General features: G+C 39.6%; 1 protein-coding gene and 1 non-coding gene across 6 annotated transcripts in view; both read left to right on the top strand.

Moving 5' to 3' along the window:
* Window positions 1-21,679, top strand: part of CKAP5 (cytoskeleton associated protein 5) — a 102,537-nt gene that overhangs the window by 57,724 nt on the left and 23,134 nt on the right. For all 5 annotated transcript variants that reach the window (XM_035012723.1, XM_035012719.1, XM_035012720.1 and 2 more), the window contains 17 exons: window positions 353-463; window positions 1,416-1,508; window positions 4,224-4,409; window positions 5,297-5,391; window positions 7,946-8,003; window positions 8,092-8,217; window positions 9,049-9,188; window positions 9,354-9,528; window positions 10,119-10,232; window positions 11,302-11,430; window positions 14,755-14,949; window positions 15,316-15,451; window positions 16,519-16,607; window positions 18,931-19,056; window positions 20,260-20,409; window positions 20,694-20,897; window positions 21,107-21,242. In XM_035012723.1, coding sequence (XP_034868614.1) covers window positions 353-463; window positions 1,416-1,508; window positions 4,224-4,409; window positions 5,297-5,391; window positions 7,946-8,003; window positions 8,092-8,217; window positions 9,049-9,188; window positions 9,354-9,528; window positions 10,119-10,232; window positions 11,302-11,430; window positions 14,755-14,949; window positions 15,316-15,451; window positions 16,519-16,607; window positions 18,931-19,056; window positions 20,260-20,409; window positions 20,694-20,897; window positions 21,107-21,242 — 2,263 coding nt within the window. The remainder of the gene's footprint in view (window positions 1-352; window positions 464-1,415; window positions 1,509-4,223; window positions 4,410-5,296; window positions 5,392-7,945; window positions 8,004-8,091; window positions 8,218-9,048; window positions 9,189-9,353; window positions 9,529-10,118; window positions 10,233-11,301; window positions 11,431-14,754; window positions 14,950-15,315; window positions 15,452-16,518; window positions 16,608-18,930; window positions 19,057-20,259; window positions 20,410-20,693; window positions 20,898-21,106; window positions 21,243-21,679) is intronic.
* Window positions 21,367-21,477, top strand: LOC118016355. Its single transcript, XR_004680786.1, has one exon. It is a non-coding gene; the product is annotated as a small nucleolar RNA SNORD67 (small nucleolar RNA).

The following is a 21,679-nucleotide window of genomic DNA, read 5'->3' as shown; positions in this document are numbered from 1 at the left end:
AGAAGCCTCAGATACTATAGCGTACCTGTGGAGTGTTCATGTAGTTTGGCCTGGGGTATTTTTACATTCTTGTCATCTCTTTCCTTAAGCAATTCTTTTTTTATTTTTTTAAGATTGATTGATTGATTAGAAAGAGAGAGTGTGAGAGTGAGCATGTGACCAGGAGTGGGGGGAGGGGCAGAGGGAGAGAGACTCTGTGCTGAGTGTGAGCCCGACACAAGACTCAGTCTCCTGACCCTGAGATTCATCAGCCTGAGCTGATGAAACTAAGAGTTGGACACTTTAACTGACTGTGCTACCCAGGCGCTCCCCCTTAAGCAGTTCTTAATTTTAATGTTTTTGTATCTTACAGATAGAAGTATGTGAAGAAAAAGCTTCAGCTGTCCTTCCTGCTACCTGTATACAGCTGCTAGACAGCAGTAACTGGAAGGAAAGGCTGGCCTGTATGGAAGAGTTCCAAAAGGTAGATGCATGGGGATGAGTTGAATGTGAAAGAACATTACTCATATAGAAGTGATGAAATTGACAAAGTGCTTGTCCTACCTGTGGTGTCTTATATCCAATAAACACGTTTCAGGGTGTTAACTAAAGCTGAGTGGGGGGGGGGGGGTTGGTTTTTTAGCTCTGTAGTGTTTATCTTTCAATATCTGCTTTCTATGGTTTCTGAAAACTCGTAACTTAATATTTAAGTAAGTTTATTCTGAATTACAAGATTTAGATGAACTTTAATATCACAGTATTTGTTCATTAAACTTACTAGGCAAACAGATCACTCCACTTAAACTGCCCCTCATCCGTTTCTGTTTCTGTTTCCCTCTTTGTTGTCATGATTCTTAGAAGAACAGAAGAACAGACATATTACTTGGTATGAGAAGCTCCTTTCAGAAGTCTGTGTTGGAAAGGAGCATGGTAGTTCCTTTTTACCTTTACTCTGATTCTAATGAGGAGGGTGTGTAGAAACCACAAGAGGCAGGAGACCTGGCTTTCAGTTCTGCATGTGCCATCCATCAGGTTTAGACCCTAGTTTGTGTATCTTTGAAATTTAATACTTAACCACTTCTAACCTATCCTACTTTGGTATATGTTTTTAGGAAAATCAGGTAACTCAAAATATGTATAAGCAGTTTCTGCCACACACTAGGCAAATGAAAACTGTTACGGTTACATTCCGTGGACCAAATTCTTTGTGAAATTCTGAAATGTGGGGTGGGTGGGTGGGTGGAAGAGTTTCAGTGGTATTAATATAAAACAACTATACATCAAATATCCAACTTAAGAAACAGCTGTCTAAGCTCCCTCTATAACCTTCTTTGTATCCATTCCTCTCTTTCAAGTCACCTGCTTGGCTTTTTTATGTACCCTTTCCCTGGCTAATCATTAACCCCTTAACTCTCAGTCTATTGTTTTACTTTAAGGCTGTTGAACTAATGGATCGAACTGAAATGCCATGCCAGGCATTAGTAAGGATGCTGGCCAAGAAACCTGGATGGAAAGAAACCAATTTTCAGGTAATTTTTAATTGGGGATTTTACTATCTTTCATTGAAATAATTTCCATCATATCATCCTGTAGAGTGAAAGAGGTATAGTATTTGGTAATGACTTTTAGCCTTTTTTTAAAACACTTAACCAGTGTGTCTTCTAACTTTAAATGTAAACATGGAGTGTGTGCATTTTTATTAAACACATAACTATATCTTTGTGTAATTAGGAGTTTATATATATGGAAATATTATCTCTATATTGTTTGTGTAATTCACATATATGCATTTTTCTCCTCGTAAGTTAGGCCTAGAAGCCTCCTAATCTTCACATATGCAAGAGGGGGATAGACAGGGAGACAAGTTTCTTATTTGTCTGGATAAAAGATAGATGATCTTTAAATTGCCAATGAAAAATCACCACATAGTTTAATGTATTAACTGATCCTAGAGATGAAATTTAACAGTGCTGTTATTAGTCTAAAAAGTAGGTGTAAAGGGAGATACAAGAAAGTGATACAGAAAGGAAAAGGAGAAAAGTTGCCTTCTCCTCTAGATATTCATAGACCTTGTGGAAACAAAAGTTTGAAATATGTCAGGTTTATTTTTGACATCCTGCTACTCTCTTTTCCTTCTCTTCTGCCACCTCTTGTTCTCTCTTTAGGATCCGTGGCTTCCTCGCACACTGTGTTCCCTTAGCACTGTTCCAGCACCTCAGCCATACCATCCAGCTCTACAAAGCCTTCCTCTGCCAAGAGGTTCTTGCGCTGCCCTCCTCCCCTACACGCCACTTTCAAAACCCCTCTTTGTGCAGTTTCTTAGGCGAAAAAGCATACCTGATTTGAGCTGATACCCGCCTATGTGTTAGATCCATAACAAAGGATAATTTTATATATGTATTTTTCTTTATAACAACTTCATTGAGAGTATAAAACTCACCATTTTGAAGTGTACAATGCAGCAGTTCTTAGTGTATTCACAGAGTTCTGCAACTCCTACCACTCTATAATTTTAGAATATTATCGTCACTCCAGAAAGAAACCCCATACCCGTAAGCAGTCACTCTCTTTCTCCCCAGATTTCTCCCCCTACCCCCCGGTCCCTGGGCAACTGTTACTCTACTTGCTGTCTCTATGGATTACTTCTCCTGGACATTTCATATAATGAAGTCTTTTACCTAGAATAATATTTTCACTGTTCACCTATATGGTAGCATGTATTTTTATCGCTAAGTAATATTCCATTGTATGGATATAGAACATTTTATTTACCCATTTATAGGTTGAAGAGAATTGGTGTTCTTTCCACTTCGTGGCTATCTCTGTGAACATTCATGTACAAGTTTTTGTGTGAGCACATATTTTTCTTTAAAGATTGATTTATTTACTTATAGAGGGGGAGAGCATGTGTGAGTGGGGGCAGGGGGAGAGGGAGAGAGAGAATCCCAAGCAGACATCCGACTGAGCATGGAGCCCAACACAGAGCTCGAGCTCAAGACCCTGAGATCATTACCTGAGCAGAAATTAAGAATGGGATGCTCAACTGGCTGAGCCAACCAGGTATCCCTGTGTGAGCACATTTTTAATTCTCTTGGATATATACCTAGAAGGTAATTTTTTGGGTCATATGGTAACTATGTTTAACTTTTTGAAGAACTGCCAAACTGTTTCCCAGTGTGGCTTCACCATTTTATATTCGTACCAGTAGTACAAGAGAATTCTAATTTCTGTACATCCTCACCAACTCCTGTCATTTAAATATTCAAATAGGACAGAGAGAAATATTGAAAGGCAAAGGGGTCCCAAGAGCCATACATCTGCAGCCATCACATTAACATCTTTAAATTGTTTTCACATCTTCTTCATTCTTCCACTTAAAAATCTACAAGTTCTTTCAATCCCTCAAGTTCTGTTGTATGTATGTCCATGAGGGTTATAGTTTTTTGTGGGCAACACTAGTGGGAACTCCGAGTGATGCAGTTAGTTTGGTCATTTATTATGTATTTCAGGTTGTGTATTCAGTACTATATGATAACAAGGATAAAAATTATTTTGCTTCTTTGTTTAAAACTTTCATTTTTAAGGGCATCTGGCTAGCTCATGATCAAGAGCATGAGGCTCTTGATCTTGGGGCGGTGAGTTTGAGCCCCATGTTGGATGTAGAGATTACTTAAAAAGTAAATAAATGAATGAATGAATGAATGAATAAAATTGTCATTTTTAGGGGTGCCTGGGTGGCTCAGTTGGTTGAGCAGCTGCCTTCGGCTCAGGTCATGATCCCAGGGTCCTGGGATCGAGCCCCATGTTGGGCTCCCTGCTCAGCGGGGAGCCTGCCTCTCCCTCTCCCTCTACCTGCCACTCTGCCTACTTGTGCTCTCTATCTCTCTGTCAAATAAATAAAATCTTTAATAAATAAATAAAATAGTCATTTTTTTAGTTTGGTCATGTTCTCAGTTGTCCCTGTGTTACATCTTTACTATAAAAATAAGTAAATTAAGGGGCGCCTGGGTGGCTCAGTTGGTTAAGCGACTGCCTTCGGCTCAGGTCATGATCCTGGAGTCCCGGGATTGAGTCCCGCATTGGGCTCCCTGCTCAGCGGGGGGTCTGCTTCTCCCTCTGACTCTCTTCCCTCTCGTGCTCTCTGTCTCATTCTCTCTCAAATAAATAAAATCTTTAAAAAAAAAAAAAAAGTAAATTAATGTTTTTGGCTTACTCATAATTTTATGATACTTATCCTTGTTCAGGTGATGCAGATGAAGCTTCACATAGTTGCTTTGATTGCCCAGAAGGGGAATTTTTCCAAAACTTCAGCTCAGATTGTCTTGGATGGCCTTGTGGACAAGATTGGAGATGTGAAATGTGGGAACAATGCAAAAGAAGCTATGACAGCAATAGCCGAAGCTTGCATGTTGCCGTGGACAGCTGAACAGGTTAGTGATAGAGCTCTCTCTCCCCAACTTTTCCCAGCTTTTCCCAAATTTTAATTTAAGGTTACTAATTAAACTGTAGTTCTTTTCTTCCTAAGTCAAACCATTTTTTATATTCTGCATTTTTATCCTTACCTCTAATAATATACTGTTGCCTGATAATTAGAATTTATCTTGGCCAAGAATAATCTATTAAAAGATGAGAGTGATTTTCTCTTAAGACATTATAATTCAGAGTGATCACTAATGAAAAGTTGTAAAGTCCAGAATGCTTTTTTTTTTTTTTTGAAGATTTTATTTATTTATTTGACACAGAGAGAGATAGTGATAGCAGGAACACAAGCAGGGGGAGTGGGAGAGGGAGAAGCAGGCCTCCCGCAGAGCAGGGAGCCTGATGCGGGACTCAATCCCAGGACCCTGGGACCATGACCTGAGCTGAAGGCAGATGCATAACGACTGAGCCACCAAGGTGCCCCAGAATGCTTTTAATACTACTGTCACTTACCTCATTTTCTTGTGTAAGTTAAATATTTCATTCCTAAGGCATTTTTTTTTTTAAGATTTTATTTATTTATTTGACAGAGAGAGACAGCAAGAGAGGGAGCACAAGCAGGGGGAGTGGGAGAGGAGAAGCAGGCTTCCCGATGAGCAGGGTGCCCGATGAGGGGCTTGATCCCAGGACCCTGGGATCATGACCTGAGCCGAAGGCAGACGCTTAACGACTGAGCCACCCAGGCGGCCCTTTCATTCCTAAGGCATTCTTGCAGTTCTGTCAGGGTTGGAAAAACCATGCTTAATCCACTTCTACCTTTATGGCATACTATATTTCTGTGAGAAATATGAGAAAAAACACATGCTTATTTTTGTTTTTTCCCTCTTTTTCACTTTAGGTTATGTCAATGGCTTTCTCACAGAAGAATCCCAAGAATCAATCAGAAACTCTGAATTGGCTATCAAATGCAATCAAAGAATTTGGTTTTTCTGGGTAAGTCAGAAACAAATCAGGTACAAAATAATTAAATATTGTGTCTATCTCTAACTAGTGATTCTTTTTGCTGTAGCTGTCTCTGCTATTTCTGAGACACCAGAGCTGGGTCGGCTAATTTATATAAAACAAAACTACCTTTGTTCCTCAAAAGTCTGTATTGGCTCATGGTCCTGCATTTTCATGTCCACTAACATTAGAGCTCTCTAAATTATTTCTCCTTAAGTATTAATAACAATCCCTCAGAAAAGCCACTTCCAAGGATTTCTAGTCAAATATATTTCGAAATTACTACATATAATCACATTTGTTTAGAGACCTATCATGCATGTTGGTGAATTAAAGTCTCTGAAGGTCATGCAACAGAGAAGCTTGCCTAACTTTATTTTTTATTATTATTATTATTTTTATTCATTCGAGACACAGAGATACAGAGAGAGAGAGAGAGAACACGAGCAGGGGGAAAAGCAGAGGGAGCGGGGGAAGCAGGCTCCCCACTGAGCAGGGAGCCCAGCGCGGGGCTCTATCCCAGGACCCTGGGATCATGACCCAGGCGCCCCAGCCTAACTTTATTAACCCACTGTTTCCCAAACTTGTTTGCATATTGAACACATTTGTTTATTTAACAAAATTTTATAGAGCTTACTTTATGCCAGGCACTTTTTTTTTTTAAAGATTTTATTTATTTGAGAGAGAGAAGAGATAGCAACAGAGATAGTGAGAGAGAGTAGGAGCATGGAGGAGAGGGAGAAGAAGGGCTTGATCCCAGGACCCTGGTCATGACCTGAGCTGAAGGCAGACACTTAACTGACTGAGCCACCCAGGCTCCCTTATGCCAGCCACTTTCTAAATAATAATTCATTTGATTTAATTCTCATAAAAACCATGTGAGGCATTGTTATTCCCATTTTATACGTGTGGAAACTGGGCACACAAAGCTTGAGTAATCTGTCCAAGTCACAGTTCTGAAGTGGCAAAGCCAAGATTTGAATCCAGGCATTCTGGTTCCAAGAGAAAGTACTATAACTGCTATACTATGTTGCCTTTCTCTGTGCCATGCTTTTTTTTACAATATACTTCTTAATGTGTTACAAAATAGTTTTCTAGGGACGCCTGGGTGGCTCAGTCAGTTAAGTGTCTGATTTCGGCTCAGGTCATGATCTTAGGGTCCTGGAGTCGAGCCCCCGCATCAGGCTCCTTGCCCATCAGAGAGTATACTTGTCCCTCTGCCCCTCACCCTGCTTGTACTCTCCCTCTTTCTCTCTCAAATAGATAAAATCTTTAAAAAAAAAAAAAAACAACACCAAAAAAACCCAAAATAGTTTTCTACATTCTACCAAATAAAGAAATGCTACTCTATAAGTTATTCAAGTGACATTCAAGCAAAGACAATTGTTTGGGAGCACCTGGGTGGCTCAGTCAGTTAAGCGTCCAACTCCTGGTCTCAGGTCATAGATCTCAGGGTTGTGAGATCAAGCCCTGTGTTGGACTTCATGCTCATTGGGAAGTCTGCTTGAGATTTTTCTCTCAACCTCTCTCTCTGCCCCTTTCGCACTCCCGCATACGCTCGCTCGCTCTCTCTGAAATAAAATAAAATCTTAAAAAGAAATAAAATAAAAATAGCAAGGAGTGATTATTCTTCAGTAGGTAGTAGAGGGGAATGAGTTGTCAGGGGGCAGTGGGAGGAGAAAAGATGGGAGAAAGAACTGAGCCAGGTCACATTGGGCCTCAGAGTTTTGAGTTAGTTGGAAACCATTAGATGGTTTTAAGCAGAAGAGTAATAGGATCATTTGGACTGTAGTCAGAATAAATAGTGAGGATTGAAAAGACTAATTAGTCCTATCAAGAAAATATACTGGCTTGGACATAGTTTGTAGAAATGGAAGTATTAGGATGCAGAATGTATTTGGAATATCGGAACAGGAGTGGCGCCTGGGTGGCTCAGTCGTTAAGCGTCTGCCTTCAGCTCAGGTCATGATCCCAGGGTCCTGGGATCGAGCCCCACATTGGGCTCCCTGCTCCACGGGAAGCCTGCTTCTCCCTCTCCCACTCTCCCTGCTTGTGTTCCCTCTCTCGCTGTCTCTCTCTCTGTCAAATAAATAAATAAAATCTTAAAAAAAAAAAAAAAAAATCGGAACAGGTTACTGAGTATAGGAAAGAGAGGAGTCAAGGATGGCCTGAGCGAATGGAAGAATAATGTGGCTCTTTACTGAGGTAGGAAAGACTGGAAACAACAGCATTTGGGTTTGGGGTGTGGTCAGGAGTTTTGGTCTTGACAGATGTGGGACATCTACTATACATTCAAATGGAAGTGTTACAAAGGCTGTATGGATATACAGATCTGAATTCAGAAGAGGGGTCAACACTGGGGTTTAGGAGTAATGAGCTTGTAGACAATATTTAATGTTCCCTGTCAGTGACTGGAGAGAGAGAATAGGTGAGACTTGGGGACATAGCCAAAGGGAGCCAGTCCTGGAGTCTGGCTTTATAAAACTCTTAAGTATTCTGAGAGTTTCATTTATTTGTTTTTAATTCTAAATGTTACTTCTTTCAGGTTGAATGTGAAAGCTTTTATTAGCAATGTGAAGACAGCTCTTGCTGCAACAAACCCAGTGAGTACATACCACATATGTAGGAACATTACAGCCATCTTTGTGGTTCTGTTCTCATTTGCAAAGTTCTTTTTGTTCTGTCTGCCAGGCTGTGAGGACTTCGGCCATCACCCTGCTTGGTGTGATGTACCTGTATGTTGGTCCCTCTTTGCGAATGTTCTTTGAGGATGAGAAGCCTGCCCTTCTATCCCAGATAGATGCAGAATTTGAGAAGGTAAAGATTCCAAAAATGATACAGTCCATTGGTAGACGTAAGAATGCTCATAATAGTTAAGTTTAAGCTTTTAACCCTTTAGAATGAGGAATATATATGTATTTGCTTTTATATGCATAAAGTATCCCTAGGAAGAATTCATAAGAAATTGATGGCTTTGTCTATGAGGAGGGCGACTGGATAGCTGTGGCATGGGAGGGGAGATTTTCCTCTTTTGTCTCTTGTACCTTTGGAATATCAAACATTTTTATTGTATTGCCTATTCAGAAAGTATATCAACATTTAAAATTGTTTTAAATAAAAAAAACTTGGCCTTCCTTGAATAAACTTTCTAATCAAAATTGCTGGGTTTGGGCAGACTTGCTTTATATTTATTGGGCATCTAAGTCAAAAGACAATTTCATGATTGAAAAGTCGTCAGATTCTAGTAGGTTTGTATAAAAATACCTTTTGCCATATAGTCTCAAATTTGGGATCTAAGTAGGAATTAAAATATGTACTGTGTAGGGGTCCTTGGGTGGCTCAGTCAGTTAAGCGTCTGACTTTTGATTTTGGCTCAACTCATGATCTCAGGGTTGTGAGATCAAGCTCAGGGTTGTGTCAGGTTCTGTGCTGGGTGTGGGGCCTGCTTAAGGTTCTCTCTCTCCCTCTGCCCCTTCCCCCCTTTCTAAAAATAAATACATACATACATACATACATACATACAGTGTAGTTTATAAATATTAAGTAGTATGAAGGAATAGGAAAGTTTGACATAGGCGCATTCTCTAACTTGTTTGCTCTCGTACCATTCATCAAGTTCATTAGCCTCACTGATTTGTTTGTGTGTAGATGCAGGGACAGAACCCACCTGCTCCAACCAGAGGGATTTCTAAACACAGCATAAGTGGTACAGATGAAGGAGAAGATGGAGATGAACCAGATGAGGTGGGCACTGATGTTGTGGATCTTTTGCCGAGGACAGAAATCAGGTAGGTTTATTGCAAATGATTTACTGGATTTATGTAGTGAAAAAAAAATATTTTTTTTTGGTAGTGAATTCTTAATGGTACCTTCTCTTCCTCGGTCGAGAGTACTTCTGTGACATTATTTCTTTAGGAGTCTGGAATAAAGGATTCTGTCTTCTGCTTTTTCAGTGATAAAATCACTTCAGAGTTGGTGTCTAAGATTGGTGACAAGAACTGGAAGATCAGGAAAGAAGGCCTGGATGAAGTGGCAGCTATTATCAATGAAGCAAAATTTATCCAGCCGAATATAGGTGAACTGCCAACTGCTTTGAAAGGCCGACTCAATGATTCAAATAAAATCTTGGTACGTAGAACATGTGCCTGTTCTTTTTCTCTCCCTCCCCTCTTCCCTGCAGGAAGTTCCTTTTCAGTAATCTTCACCTGCAAAAAAAATGAGTGGCCACTTCATTTGCTTTGAACTAGAATTCCTTTAATTTCTTAAGTGCCTCAAGATGGGTTGGTAGGTGGCAGGTTTATTTATCAAATTTTCATGGATGTCATATTTGCTTTTTATAGAACTCTAATATTAAATATCCTTATATAAAACTCTGTTATATTCATAAACACGTTTAATTTCTAATTTTTAAATTTGGGTTTTTATGTCAGGATTTTCTTAAACTAGGCTTTACCTTACTTTAAAACAATAAAGCACTATCCATTCTGGTCTAAAATTCTAATACTCCAGTGTTATGAACTAATAATAAAAGGACAGGCCACTCACTGCCTATAAATTATTCATAAGCTAATTAGAATAGCATCATAACAAACTGACTACCCTGTCTTTCAAGTAGGCCCAAAACTTCTAGTGTACTGACTACTTAGCAGCAAACTTGGAAAACTTGGAACACTATTGCTCCTGGTTTCATCATCAAGTGTTGGCTCTTTCCCACTCAGGTGCAGCAGACGTTGAATATCCTCCAGCAACTGGCAGTAGCCATGGGCCCAAATATCAAGCAACATGTGAAGAACTTAGGCATCCCTATCATCACAGTCCTTGGAGACAGCAAGGTAAACCTGACTCCTGACCACAACTCCCTTCTGGAATAGGCCAGCCACATTCTTGGGCCAAGACCAATTCTCAGTGTGTGTAAGAGTACACATAAACAGTCTATAAACAGTCTATATACTATTTTCCTCCTATAAACATTAGGAGGAAAATAGTAAACATCTGTACCTCCCAAGCAGTATGAAGGTGAACAGTTATGTCACTCGCCTTGCGACCCTTAAGTAAGTTATTTATTTTCTTCGAGGTTCAGTTTCTTTATCTATGAAATTTCATTCTTACAGAACTAAATAAGAATCTGTACATAAGGTACCTGTTACTGTCTCATACAGTATGCACTCAAAAACTGTTGGCTATTACGATTATGACATCATCGTTATAAGTACTGTTATGAAGAGTGAATACGTTCATGAATTTTGGGGTCATGTATTTATTTTCTTCCTTGTTCTCCTGAACTGCTGGAGCAGGATCTTCTAGTACTTCAATTTCACAGTCCTAGAATTAATCTCCTCGAAAGTTGCAAGCCTCTTATATTTAGCCCTAGATTGAATATTTGCATGTGTCTTTTTTTGTGTGCAATTCATTTAATATGAGGAATTGGGGTATTTTAATGTTTTTCATGTCAATAAGTCCTTATTCTGTGAACGCAAGTTAATATGAAAACATAAGTGTTCAGGCAAATTGTTAGTAATTTCAGTCTAACTATTAGGAGTTCTCTACCCTGTGGAGTTACATTCTTTATAGATAACCATGGACATAACAGCCCCGAGAGCTTCAGAAAATAAAACCTCTGAGTTTATTCCCCTTACGTGATACTTTATGCCCAGGTCACTGTTTTTGCCTAATTTAACTGAGTACAGGACCTTACAGTTGGAGTTTTATGTTTCTTCTTTACTTTGGATTTTCAGTACAACCATAGAACTAGATTCTGTGTCAGAAAAGTTGATTCCAAGTATGTTCATGTGGACCTTAGAGAAACCTCCGTTGTTCATGTTCCCAAAGTAACAAACTGTTTCACTCCCTACCTCCAAACCATAACTGATGTTATCTTTACTAATTCTCTTCTCTATTTAGAACAATGTTCGGGCAGCTGCCCTAGCAACTGTGAATGCTTGGGCAGAACAGACAGGCATGAAGGAATGGCTGGAGGGAGAAGATCTTTCTGAAGAGCTCAAAAAGGAAAATCCTTTTTTGAGGCAAGAGGTAAGTATTACAAATATAATGTGCTTTACTCATGACAGATTTTACCTTCTTAGAGGTCCGAACCTACCTAATAAATATGCTTGTATGAATAGAATGAGTTTCGTTATGAAACAGTTAATAAAATGAAACCAAATTCCTGAAGCTTTTATACTCATGTGCCTCTTTTTCTCTCCCCCCCGGCTTTGATATCCGTAGATAAAACACTAAACCTCAACCTAAACCTTCCATCCTATACAAACATTAACTCAAAATGGATTGTGGACTTAAATGTAGAACATAGAAGTATAGAACTTTTATTTTACTTATTTTTTCAAAATGGTGTTTGAACTTATGACCCTGAGATCAAGACCTGAGTTGAAATCACGAGTTGGTCACTTAACCAACTGAGTCACCCAGGCACCCCAAAACTATACAACTTTTAAAGATAATACCGGTGAAGGGCGCCTGGGTGGCTCAGTTGGTTAAGCGCCTGCCTTCGGCTCAGGTCATGATCCTGGAGTCCCGGGATCAAGTCCTGCCTCGGGCTCCCTTGCTCAGCGGGGAGTCTGCTTCTCCCTCTCCCTCTCCCCCCTCTTGTGCTCTCTCTCTCTCTCAAATAAATAAATAAAATCTTTAAAAAGAAAAAGATAATATCGGTGAAAAACATCAGGATATAGAAATTCTTCAGGCAAAGAATTCTTAGACTTGACTCCAAAACCACAATCCCATCAATGGAAAAAATTAATAAATTAGACCTCATAAAAATTAAGAATTTTATTCTGCAAAAGACCATGTGAAGATAATGAGAGGTAGCTACACCACAGGAGAAAATATTTACTAACTCAGCATCCAACAACCATTATCTAAAACATGGAAAGAATTCTCAAAGCAGTTTAAAAAAAAAAATAGTCTAATTAGAAGATGGGCAAAAGATGGGGCTCCTCCTTGCTGACTCAGTTGGTGGAGCATATGATTCTTGATCTCAGGGTCATGAGTTTGAGATCCATGTCGGGCATAGAGCCTACTTAAAAAAAAAAAAAAGAAAAGAAAATGGGCAAAAGACATGAAGGGATGTTTCATTGAAGAGAAGATGCAGGTGGTAAATAAACCCGTAAAAGTTATTCAATATTATTAGCCATAAGGGAAGTGCAAATTAGAACTACAGTGACACATCACTCTACAACTATCAGAATTACTGAAATAAAAAAATAGTTTTAACACAAATGCTGGCAAGGATTTGGAGAAATTTTAACACTGCTGGAGGAAATGGAAAATGGTACAGCCACTCTAGGAAAAAAAAGGCTTGGCAGTTTCTTCTAAAACTAAACATGTAGAGGGCACCTGGGTGGCTCAGTCAGTAAGTGTCCAACTCTTGATTTCGGCTCAGGTCATGATCTCAGGGTCATGAGATTAAGCTCTGTGTCGGGCTCAGTGGGGAGTCTACTTGGGATTCTCTCTTTCTCCCTCTCCCTCTGCTTCACTCCCCACTCATGTGTACATGCCCTCTCTCTCTTTCTAAAATAAATAAATCTTTTTTTAAAAATCCCGAAACTGAACAGTTACTATATGACCCAGCAGTTGTGATCTTGTGCATTTATTCCATAAAGATGAGAATTTATGTCTACATAAAAATCTATACACGAATGTTCATAGCAGCTTCATTCATGATAATCAAAAACTGGGGGACAGCCCAGATATCCTTCGACAGGTGCAAGGTTAAACCAACTGTTGTACGTCCATGTGGTAATACTATTTAGCAATAAAAGAATCACTGATACGGGCAACAATTGAGGGAAATCACCAAGGAATTACGTTGAGTGGCAAAACCCAGCTCCAAACAGTTACATACCATATGATTCCATTTGTGGGATATGTTTGAAATGACAAAATTTTAGAAATGGAGAACAGATTAGTAATTATCAGGGATTGGAATGGGAGAAGGGAGATGCCTGCGGTTATAAGGAGGTAACCTGAGGGATCCTTGCAATGGAACTGTTTAAAATCTTGACTGTGGTGTCAGATGTAGTAACATATATGTGATCAGACCATAGAACTAAATATCCACACAGACACAAATGAGAACAGCAAAGCTGGGCAGTCTGAACAGGATCAGTGGATTGGATCAATGTCAGTATCCTGGTTGTGAAACTACAGTATAATTTTATAAAGTGCTACTGTTAGAGGAAACTGAGTGCATGGGATCTCTGTATTATTTCCTATAACTCCATGTGGCTACAATGATCTCAAAACTTCAATTAAAAAATAAATACAGTTATGAATTATTTGGGAGGAATAGAGAAAAACTGTCGATATAGCGCTGAAAACAGAAGTCCTGGTAGACCTTGTCCTCTCCTGATCAAATAAATGTTCTGCATCTTCTCTAGCTGAGTAATTCTTAGAATTTTTTTAAAAAGATAAATGAAAGATTTTCATCTGTAAAATGAATTAAGAACTATTAAAGCTTGGGAGGGAGTGCCTGGGTGGCTCAGTCGTTGGGCATCTGCCTTCGGCTCAGGTCATGATCCCAGGGTCCTGGGATCGAGCCCCGCGTCAGGCTGTCTGCTCTGCGGGAAGCCTGCTTCTCCCTCTCCCATTCCCCCTGCTTGTGTTCCCTCTCTCGCTGTGTCTGTCTCTGTCAAATAAATAAATAAAATCTTTAAAAAAAAAAAAAACTATTAAAGCTTGGAGCGCCTGGGTGCCTCAGTCAGTTAGGCGTCTGCCTTTGGCTCTGGTCATGATCTCAGGGTCCTGGGATTGAGCCCCACAGAGCTCAAGGGCAGAGCAGGGAGCCCACTTCTCCCTCTCACTCTGCCTGCCGCTCCCCCTGCTTGTTTTCTCCTGCTCTGTCAAATAAATAAAATCTTTAAGAAAAAACAACAACAACAACAACTATTAAAGCTTTATAGTTTAATGCCCAAGTGTGGTCTAAAGAACCGTGTCCTTAACGACTGGGTGGCTCAGTCGTTAAGCCTTTGGCTCAGGTCATGGTCCCAGGGTCCTGGGATCGAGCCCCGCGTCGGGCTCCCTGCTCCACGGGAAGCCTGCTTCTCCCACTCCCCCTGCTTGTCCTCCCTCTTTCACTGTGTCTCTCTCTGTCAAATAAATAAATAAAATCTTAAAAAAACAAACAAAAACCGTGTCCTTATCTTAAAGAAAATTGTCATCTTTGCATATATCATTTAAATATAGCATTGTTCTTGAACAATGAAAATTACTGATTTCATATTGGAAACTTGAGTGTAAGAACTAATTCAGTGTTCGGTACTGATGCAGTCATTAAGCCTAAGATTATAAGTAATAAGTTTCCCCTTGAAGTGTGTAACCGGTCTTTATTTCTTTTGGCAGCTTCTGGGCTGGCTGGCTGAGAAACTACCGACTCTTCGTTCCACCCCCACAGACCTTATCCTTTGTGTTCCTCATCTTTACTCGTGCCTGGAAGATCGCAATGGAGATGTGCGGAAGAAGGCCCAAGATGCCTTGCCTTTCTTCATGATGCATCTGGGATATGAGAAAATGGCCAAGGCTACCGGGAAACTAAAGGTACTATTTCTTGTGGTTGCTGCTCTTAAAAGCCATTAGAAAAATATTGAACATGAGTATATATAGGCAAGAGATCATATTACCTCCTAGGAGTTTCACTTGAAACCCCAGTGAGAGCAAAAATATGTTGAACTCCCAAGAACCTGACTCTGCAGGGACAAAAGTTGTGACCTTCTAGAATGGTAGCTAATTTAGTATGACTTCATAATGTGTGTTACTTCTCTTGCACCGTGTGCCGCCTCCCTTACTTCATAGGTATTTCAAAACTGGGAGCTCAGTGATGTGTTGGACAGCAGCTCTGTTAGTAAGCATACTCTGAGTGTATCATGTGTGTGGCCTCTCACTTCTGTTACGTTGTTTCCCTAGCCAACTTCTAAAGATCAGGTATTGGCCATGCTAGAAAAAGCCAAAGCTAATATGCCAGCCAAGCCTGCTGCATCTGCTAAAGCAACTTCCAAACCAATGGGAGGGTCAGCTCCAGCCAAATTCCAGCCAGCTTCAGGTAACTCTATTTTGAGAGGGTTAAGGGGGAAGGAAGTAGCCCAGGGGAACTCAAAAGAAATCCAGCCTTCATTTCTTACTGTATTTCCAAACAGCTTAGATCCTAGGCCCTTCTGCCTTCCCTCCCTCTCTTCCTCCCTCCTCACCCTTCTACCACAAACATTTGTCAAGTTTTATGCTAGGAATTGTGCTGAAGGTATGAAGACGCTTAATTTGGTTTACAATTCCAAAAAGGGGTTTCGGAATAGCACATTGAAATACTCCAGAAAGTGAGTGTTCCATCCTATTTTTAAGGTTTCCATACATTTTCTGCTATTGGATATAATAGAGGGGGAACTGGGACCATCTAGTCTAATCCCCTTTATTAAGAGATGAGGAAACTCTAAAGATTAAGTGACTGGCACAAGGACAGCCAGTCAGTGCCTAAACCAGCATAGAATTCCTCTTCCTCATTCCCAAATGAGTTCTCCTACTGCAGTGCCTGTTTGCCGATTCATTCTCTTACTAATCTTTTAGAGGAAATTCTTGATTTCATCACACTAATGTTATAATTCCATCATGTATAAGTAAAACTCTAATCTGTAACCACTTCTTCTCTAGACTTAACTACTTAAATAAAATATTCTTTTTAATGGGGTAGAAACTATTCATGCTATAGAGTTAGAAATTGTACATGTGCAAAACTGTTGGTATCTACATATATATTCAATTACAACGTTTGTTGGAATCTTGCTATATGGTAAATACTGAGTACCAAAGATGACAGACCCTACCCTTAAGGAAGTATCAATCTAAAAGGTTTTTTTAACTGTTATGTAGAAAATAGTTTTAAAACTTCAGCTTAACTGTTGGCAAAGTAGATATAGATTGAGTTAATTTCTTAGGGTTATGCTTAAAAAAGGAAATTTAGGCAGAAAAAAAGATTAGGAAAAAATCTAATTGAAAATACTTTCTAAATTGACACATTTAAAGCTGTAGGGTTTCTCATCATTATGTATTTAACCTGCTCAGAATAAAGTGATATTAGTTAGAGTTTATATTTATAGTAGATGCCTTTTTTTCTCAAAGCACCTGTTGAAGATTCTGTTTCCAGCACTATAGAAACCAAACCTGATCCGAAAAAGGCCAAAGCTCTAGGAGTTTCCTCTAAAGCAAAGGTATGTTAGCTTTGCATACTTAGATGTAGAATTGCTTTTAAGTGTGTTTTATACGCTGAGTCATTCTATTAGGAAAGATCATATTATGTATGAAAGAACATTACTACTTTTTTTTTTTTTTTTAGGACTTTATTTGAGAGAGAGCGCGCATGAATGAGAGCACAAGTAGAGGGAGAAGGAGAAGCAGACTCCCCACTAAGTAGGGAGCCTGATGCGGGGCTTGATCCCAGGACCCTGGAATTATGACCTGAGCCAAAGGCAGATGCTTAACTGACTGAGCCATCCAGTCGCCCCTACTGTTTTTTTTGTTTTTTTTTTAAGATTTATGTATTTATTTGAGAGAGAGCAAGCCCAAGCCAGGGGAGGGGCAGAGGGAGAGAATCCTCAAGCAGATTCCCTGCTGAGTGCAGAGCCCGAGGAAGGGCTCCATCTCATGACCTGTGAGAGCCTGACCTGAGTCAAAACCGAAAGTTGGACATTCAGCTGACTGAGCCACCCAAGTGCCCCCGCTGCATTTATTATTACATGCTTATATAGAATGGGCACTCTGGCCATTTGTTTGAATATTATTTGTTTCCTTCCCTTTGCCTGGTCCTTTAACTCAGTGAGTTAATTTAAATAGATAATTATCTTCTAAATTGTCCAGTTGAAGCTGTTCTTTTCCTATCCTCCCTACTGTCCTCATACCAAATTTAACAAGTGCTTATTTTAGTATTTTGATCACAAGTGCTTTGAAGTATTTTTGACACTATTCTTTTTTCCCCCAGTCTTTTGCAGTTTGCAAAGCAGTTTCACATAAATGATCTCATATTTGTTTTAACTGAATGACTTCAGTGTTTGAACTAGAAATTCTGGCCTACTAGAAATAATGGGCTCTTGCTACATTTATATTAATAATTAATAATGGTTACGGTTTTGAAATTCAAGTTTTACTTTAAATACATATTCTCAGTTTTCACTATTTTCTTTCCATCTGATACAAAGATTTAGAATCTTGGATTATTTTTCAAAACCACTTTAATAATTTAAAATGTTTCTAGCGGGGTGCCTGGGTGGCTCAGTCGTTAAGCGTCTGCCTTCGGCTCAGGTCATGGTCCCAGGGTCCTGGGATCGAGCCCCGTATCGGGCTCCCTGCTCTGCAGGAAGCCTGCTTCTCCCTCTCCCACTCCCCCTGCTTGTGTTCCCTCTCTCACTGTGTCTCTCTCTGTCAAATAAATAAAATCTTTAAAAAATAACAAAATAAAAAAAAATGTTTCTAGCAAGTTTCTCTAGAAACAGGTTCAGAGAATCTCTAGTTATAATGATGTGATAGAGAAAGATTTTATATGCAGAGAAACAGAAAAGCTTTCTTGACTAAGACGTGTAAATGCCATTCAAAATGCCATTAATATGGAAAGCTGTAAGTGGTGTTGAAGATTTCAGGAAAGAAAGGAGCTGTCCAGGGGTGCCTGGGTGGCTCAGTCGGCTAAGCAGCTGCCTTTCAGCTCAGGTCATGATCCCAGGGTCCTGGGATCGAGCCCCATGTCAGGCTCTCTGCTTAGCAGGGAGCCTTCTTTTCCCTCTCCCTCTGCCTGCCGCTCCCCCCCTGCTTGTGCTCTCTCTCTCTCTCTCTTCCTCTCTCTCTGTCAAATAAATAAAATCTATTTTAAAAAAAAAACAAAGAACGGAGCTGTCCAATAAACAAAGAGTCTGTGACCCAGACCAATGATACATAGTAGTTTTCCAACTATATTACATGCCAGTACAAGGTAACCCACTTGAGTTATGTATTTGAGAATGTTACTTGAGAATGTATTATTAAAAACATTTCTGGGGGCTCCTGGGTGGTTCAGTAGGTTGGGCATCCGACTCTTGATTTTGGCTTAGGTTGTGAGATCAAGCCCTGGTCAGGCTCTGTGCTCAGGGCGTGGAGCTGCTTAAAAGATTCTCTGCCACCCCCCCCACCCCCCACCGGCTCACACTCCCTCTTAAAAAAAAAAAAAAAAATTTTAGTGGGGTGCCTGGGGGGCTTAGTCGGTTAAGCATCTGACCCTTGATCTCAGCTCAGGTCTTAATCTCAGGGTCATGAGCTCAAGCCCTGTGTTGGGCTCCATGTTGGGCATAGAGTCTACTTAAAAAAAAAAAAAGAAACAAACAAACATATGTTTCTGGAAATGTACAGAAAGTTAGTATGTGCAAGATTCTGTGGCTCTTCTGTTTCTTTCATGGGGAATATAACGTTGAGAGTGTCTGTTTTATAGAGAGCCCGCTTACCGGGCAGTAACATCATATTCCCAAGGACGAGTAGCCTAGCTAACCAGTGTTCCCTGAACCTTGGCTGTAGAGTGCACAAGGAAAGAAAGTGCCCAGCAAAACCAGCTTAAAGGAGGATGAAGACAAATCTGGTCCTATTTTCATTGTTGTTCCAAATGGAAAAGAGCAAAGGATGAAAGATGAAAAAGGATTAAAGGTAAGGAAGGGACAAGAACCTTCAGGAGTTTTTTGCTTTGTTTTGTTTTGTAATCAAGAACCATTTTACTGTCTGGAATTCATTTCATTGTGAAATACCTAATAATGAACTGGGTCTTTTGCTAATAAATTATAGCTTGTTTCTCTTAGGTTTATGGGAGCATTAGTTACTACAAAAGGAACTATAGAATGGAGCTATTGCCTGTTCTTCCTCCAAATGGAAAGAAACAGAAATTGTTTTAATTTTTATAATAAAAAAATGGAAAATATTAATTGATTTTTATCAACTACATATCTGTAGTAGGGTACTTGTTTAATCCTTCTTATACCTGATACCTCAAAAGACAGATCTGGTGACTATCTGTCTAATTCATTTCTCTTTTTATGTTATTTTGGTATTTTTAGGCAGTTAAATTTTTTTGTCAGAATACATGTTTAAAAAAAATTCAAGCAGTATGAAAAGTACAGAGTGTAGTATAAGAAGCATGTCTCCCCCTAGCCCCCCTCCACAGGGAAGATATATTGCCAGTATTTTTGTGCATTACTCCAGAATTATGAATATTTCGTACTATATAGTTATATATGTATAAATGTATAGCGCTTTTTACACATGGGAGCATGCAGTACTCTTTGTTCTGTATTTTGCTTTTTTCTTTTAATGATGTTTGAAATATCTTAAAGGTCATTACATAACTGTGTGCATATATCCATTCATTCTCTTTATTGGTACATCATGTGTATGTACCTTTCTTTATCCCCAACCCACAATATAAACATTTAGGTTTCTTCTAGTCTCCCACTATTATAAACTATTCTGCCGTGAGCATTTTGAATGTAGGTACTTGTACACATATGTGAATATATCTTTATTAAAAACTCCTACTAGAATGTATGTACGTATTTAACTTTGATAGATATTACAAATTTTCCCTTTATTAAAATTGTACCATTAGTATCCACCATGTTCTACAATAAGAGAGCATTGATTTTTCTAGTGAGAATTGCTGAATTGAAGATGTTAAGAGTTAACCTTCCAGAAGTATGACTGCTTGATAATATATTTTGCATTCATATTTAATTACAAATTAATCTCGTCGAATTTTAAAATCCTATTATATTGATTTCTGCAACTGCTTTAAATAGAATTCTCTACCTCATTTCAGTTGAACATCTCATCATCCCTTTCCCTGTTTTTTTTTTTCAGGTGCTGAAATGGAATTTTACTACTCCACGGGATGAATACATTGAGCAACTAAAGACTCAGATGTCTAGCTGTGTGGCTAAGTGGTTACAAGATGAGATGTTTCACTCAGACTTTCAGCATCATAACAAAGCCCTTGCTGTCATGGTTGATGTAGGTTTACAGTAGATAAATACACGTGTATCTCAGATCCATGAAAATACTGAGCCTTGTGAAATAACCAGAAGTTAACGTGACTTGAGAAGGAACTAGAATACACCATGTTCTTTGGCTTTAGAGTTATAGTATTACTTGATAGAATAAGTGACTGTCATAATTGTAGGTCTTAAATAGAATCTTAAAAATCTGTTTTCTTCTTGGACTCTAGTAAAATCTATAATGTACTTACCTAATAGAACTCAAATTTTTATACAGTCTTATTTGTCTTCTGTTTTAAGCACTTGGAGAGTGAAAAAGACGGTGTTATTGGTTGCCTGGATCTTATCTTAAAGTGGCTTACCCTGCGGTTTTTTGACACCAATACAAGTGTCCTGATGAAAGCCCTAGAATATTTAAAATTGCTCTTCACCCTGCTAAGTGAGGAGGAGTATCATCTTACTGAGAATGAAGCATCTTCCTTCATCCCCTATCTCATCCTCAAGGTAATGCATTGTTCTCATTCTGGAAGACTGCCCAAGTTCCCAGCTGACCTCAGTTCCCATCCTTTATTCCCTCTCCCTTTTCCATTTATTCTGTGATGATACCTTTCACCACTCATTCCCGTGCCCCTGTTCTTCCAAGATGTGTGACGCATGGAAGGACCCTTTGCAACTCAGGAACTGCCTCAGTCGTTATTTTCCTTGTCGACTAGGTTGGAGAACCAAAGGATGTCATTCGTAAAGATGTCCGTGCCATCCTGAACCGGATGTGCCTTGTCTACCCAGCCAGCAAGATGTTCCCCTTCATCATGGAAGGAACCAAATCCAAGAACTCTAAGCAAAGAGCAGGTGAAGCAACAATTTAAATTGAGGCGTGAGTCTGTGCAGCAGTGACCTCGAAAAGAAATAGTTTGTAGATGAACCGAGGACATTTCAGTGTCTGTGTGGTTGATTCCAACCTTCCGATTTGGACTGTGGGAGTGATGAGTTGCACACTGGTGGAGCCACAGTATCAGGTGATACAGGCACTGCTCAGTACCACCCTGCTGACAAAATCAAGTGCACAGGGGCCATCTGACTCACAGGCATCCCTTTCTTCCAGGAGCACTTGCTGTAATAGTATTATATGATTGTGTGTGTGTGGTTTTTTTTAAGATTTTATTTATTTGACAGAGCACAAGCAGAGGGAGAGAGGGAGAAGCAGGCTCCCCGCTGAGCAAGGAGCCCGATGTGGGACTCGATCCCAGGACCCTGGGATCATGACCCAGGCTGAAGGCAGCCGCTTA

The sequence above is a fragment of the Mirounga leonina genome, unplaced genomic scaffold, assembly GCF_011800145.1.
Source record: "Mirounga leonina isolate KUSES-001 unplaced genomic scaffold, KU_Mleo_1.0 Mir_166, whole genome shotgun sequence".
NCBI classification, from domain to species: domain Eukaryota; kingdom Metazoa; phylum Chordata; class Mammalia; order Carnivora; family Phocidae; genus Mirounga; species Mirounga leonina.
The sequence above is the reverse complement of the archived record's forward strand: the minus strand, read 5'-3'. Positions and strand labels throughout refer to the sequence as shown.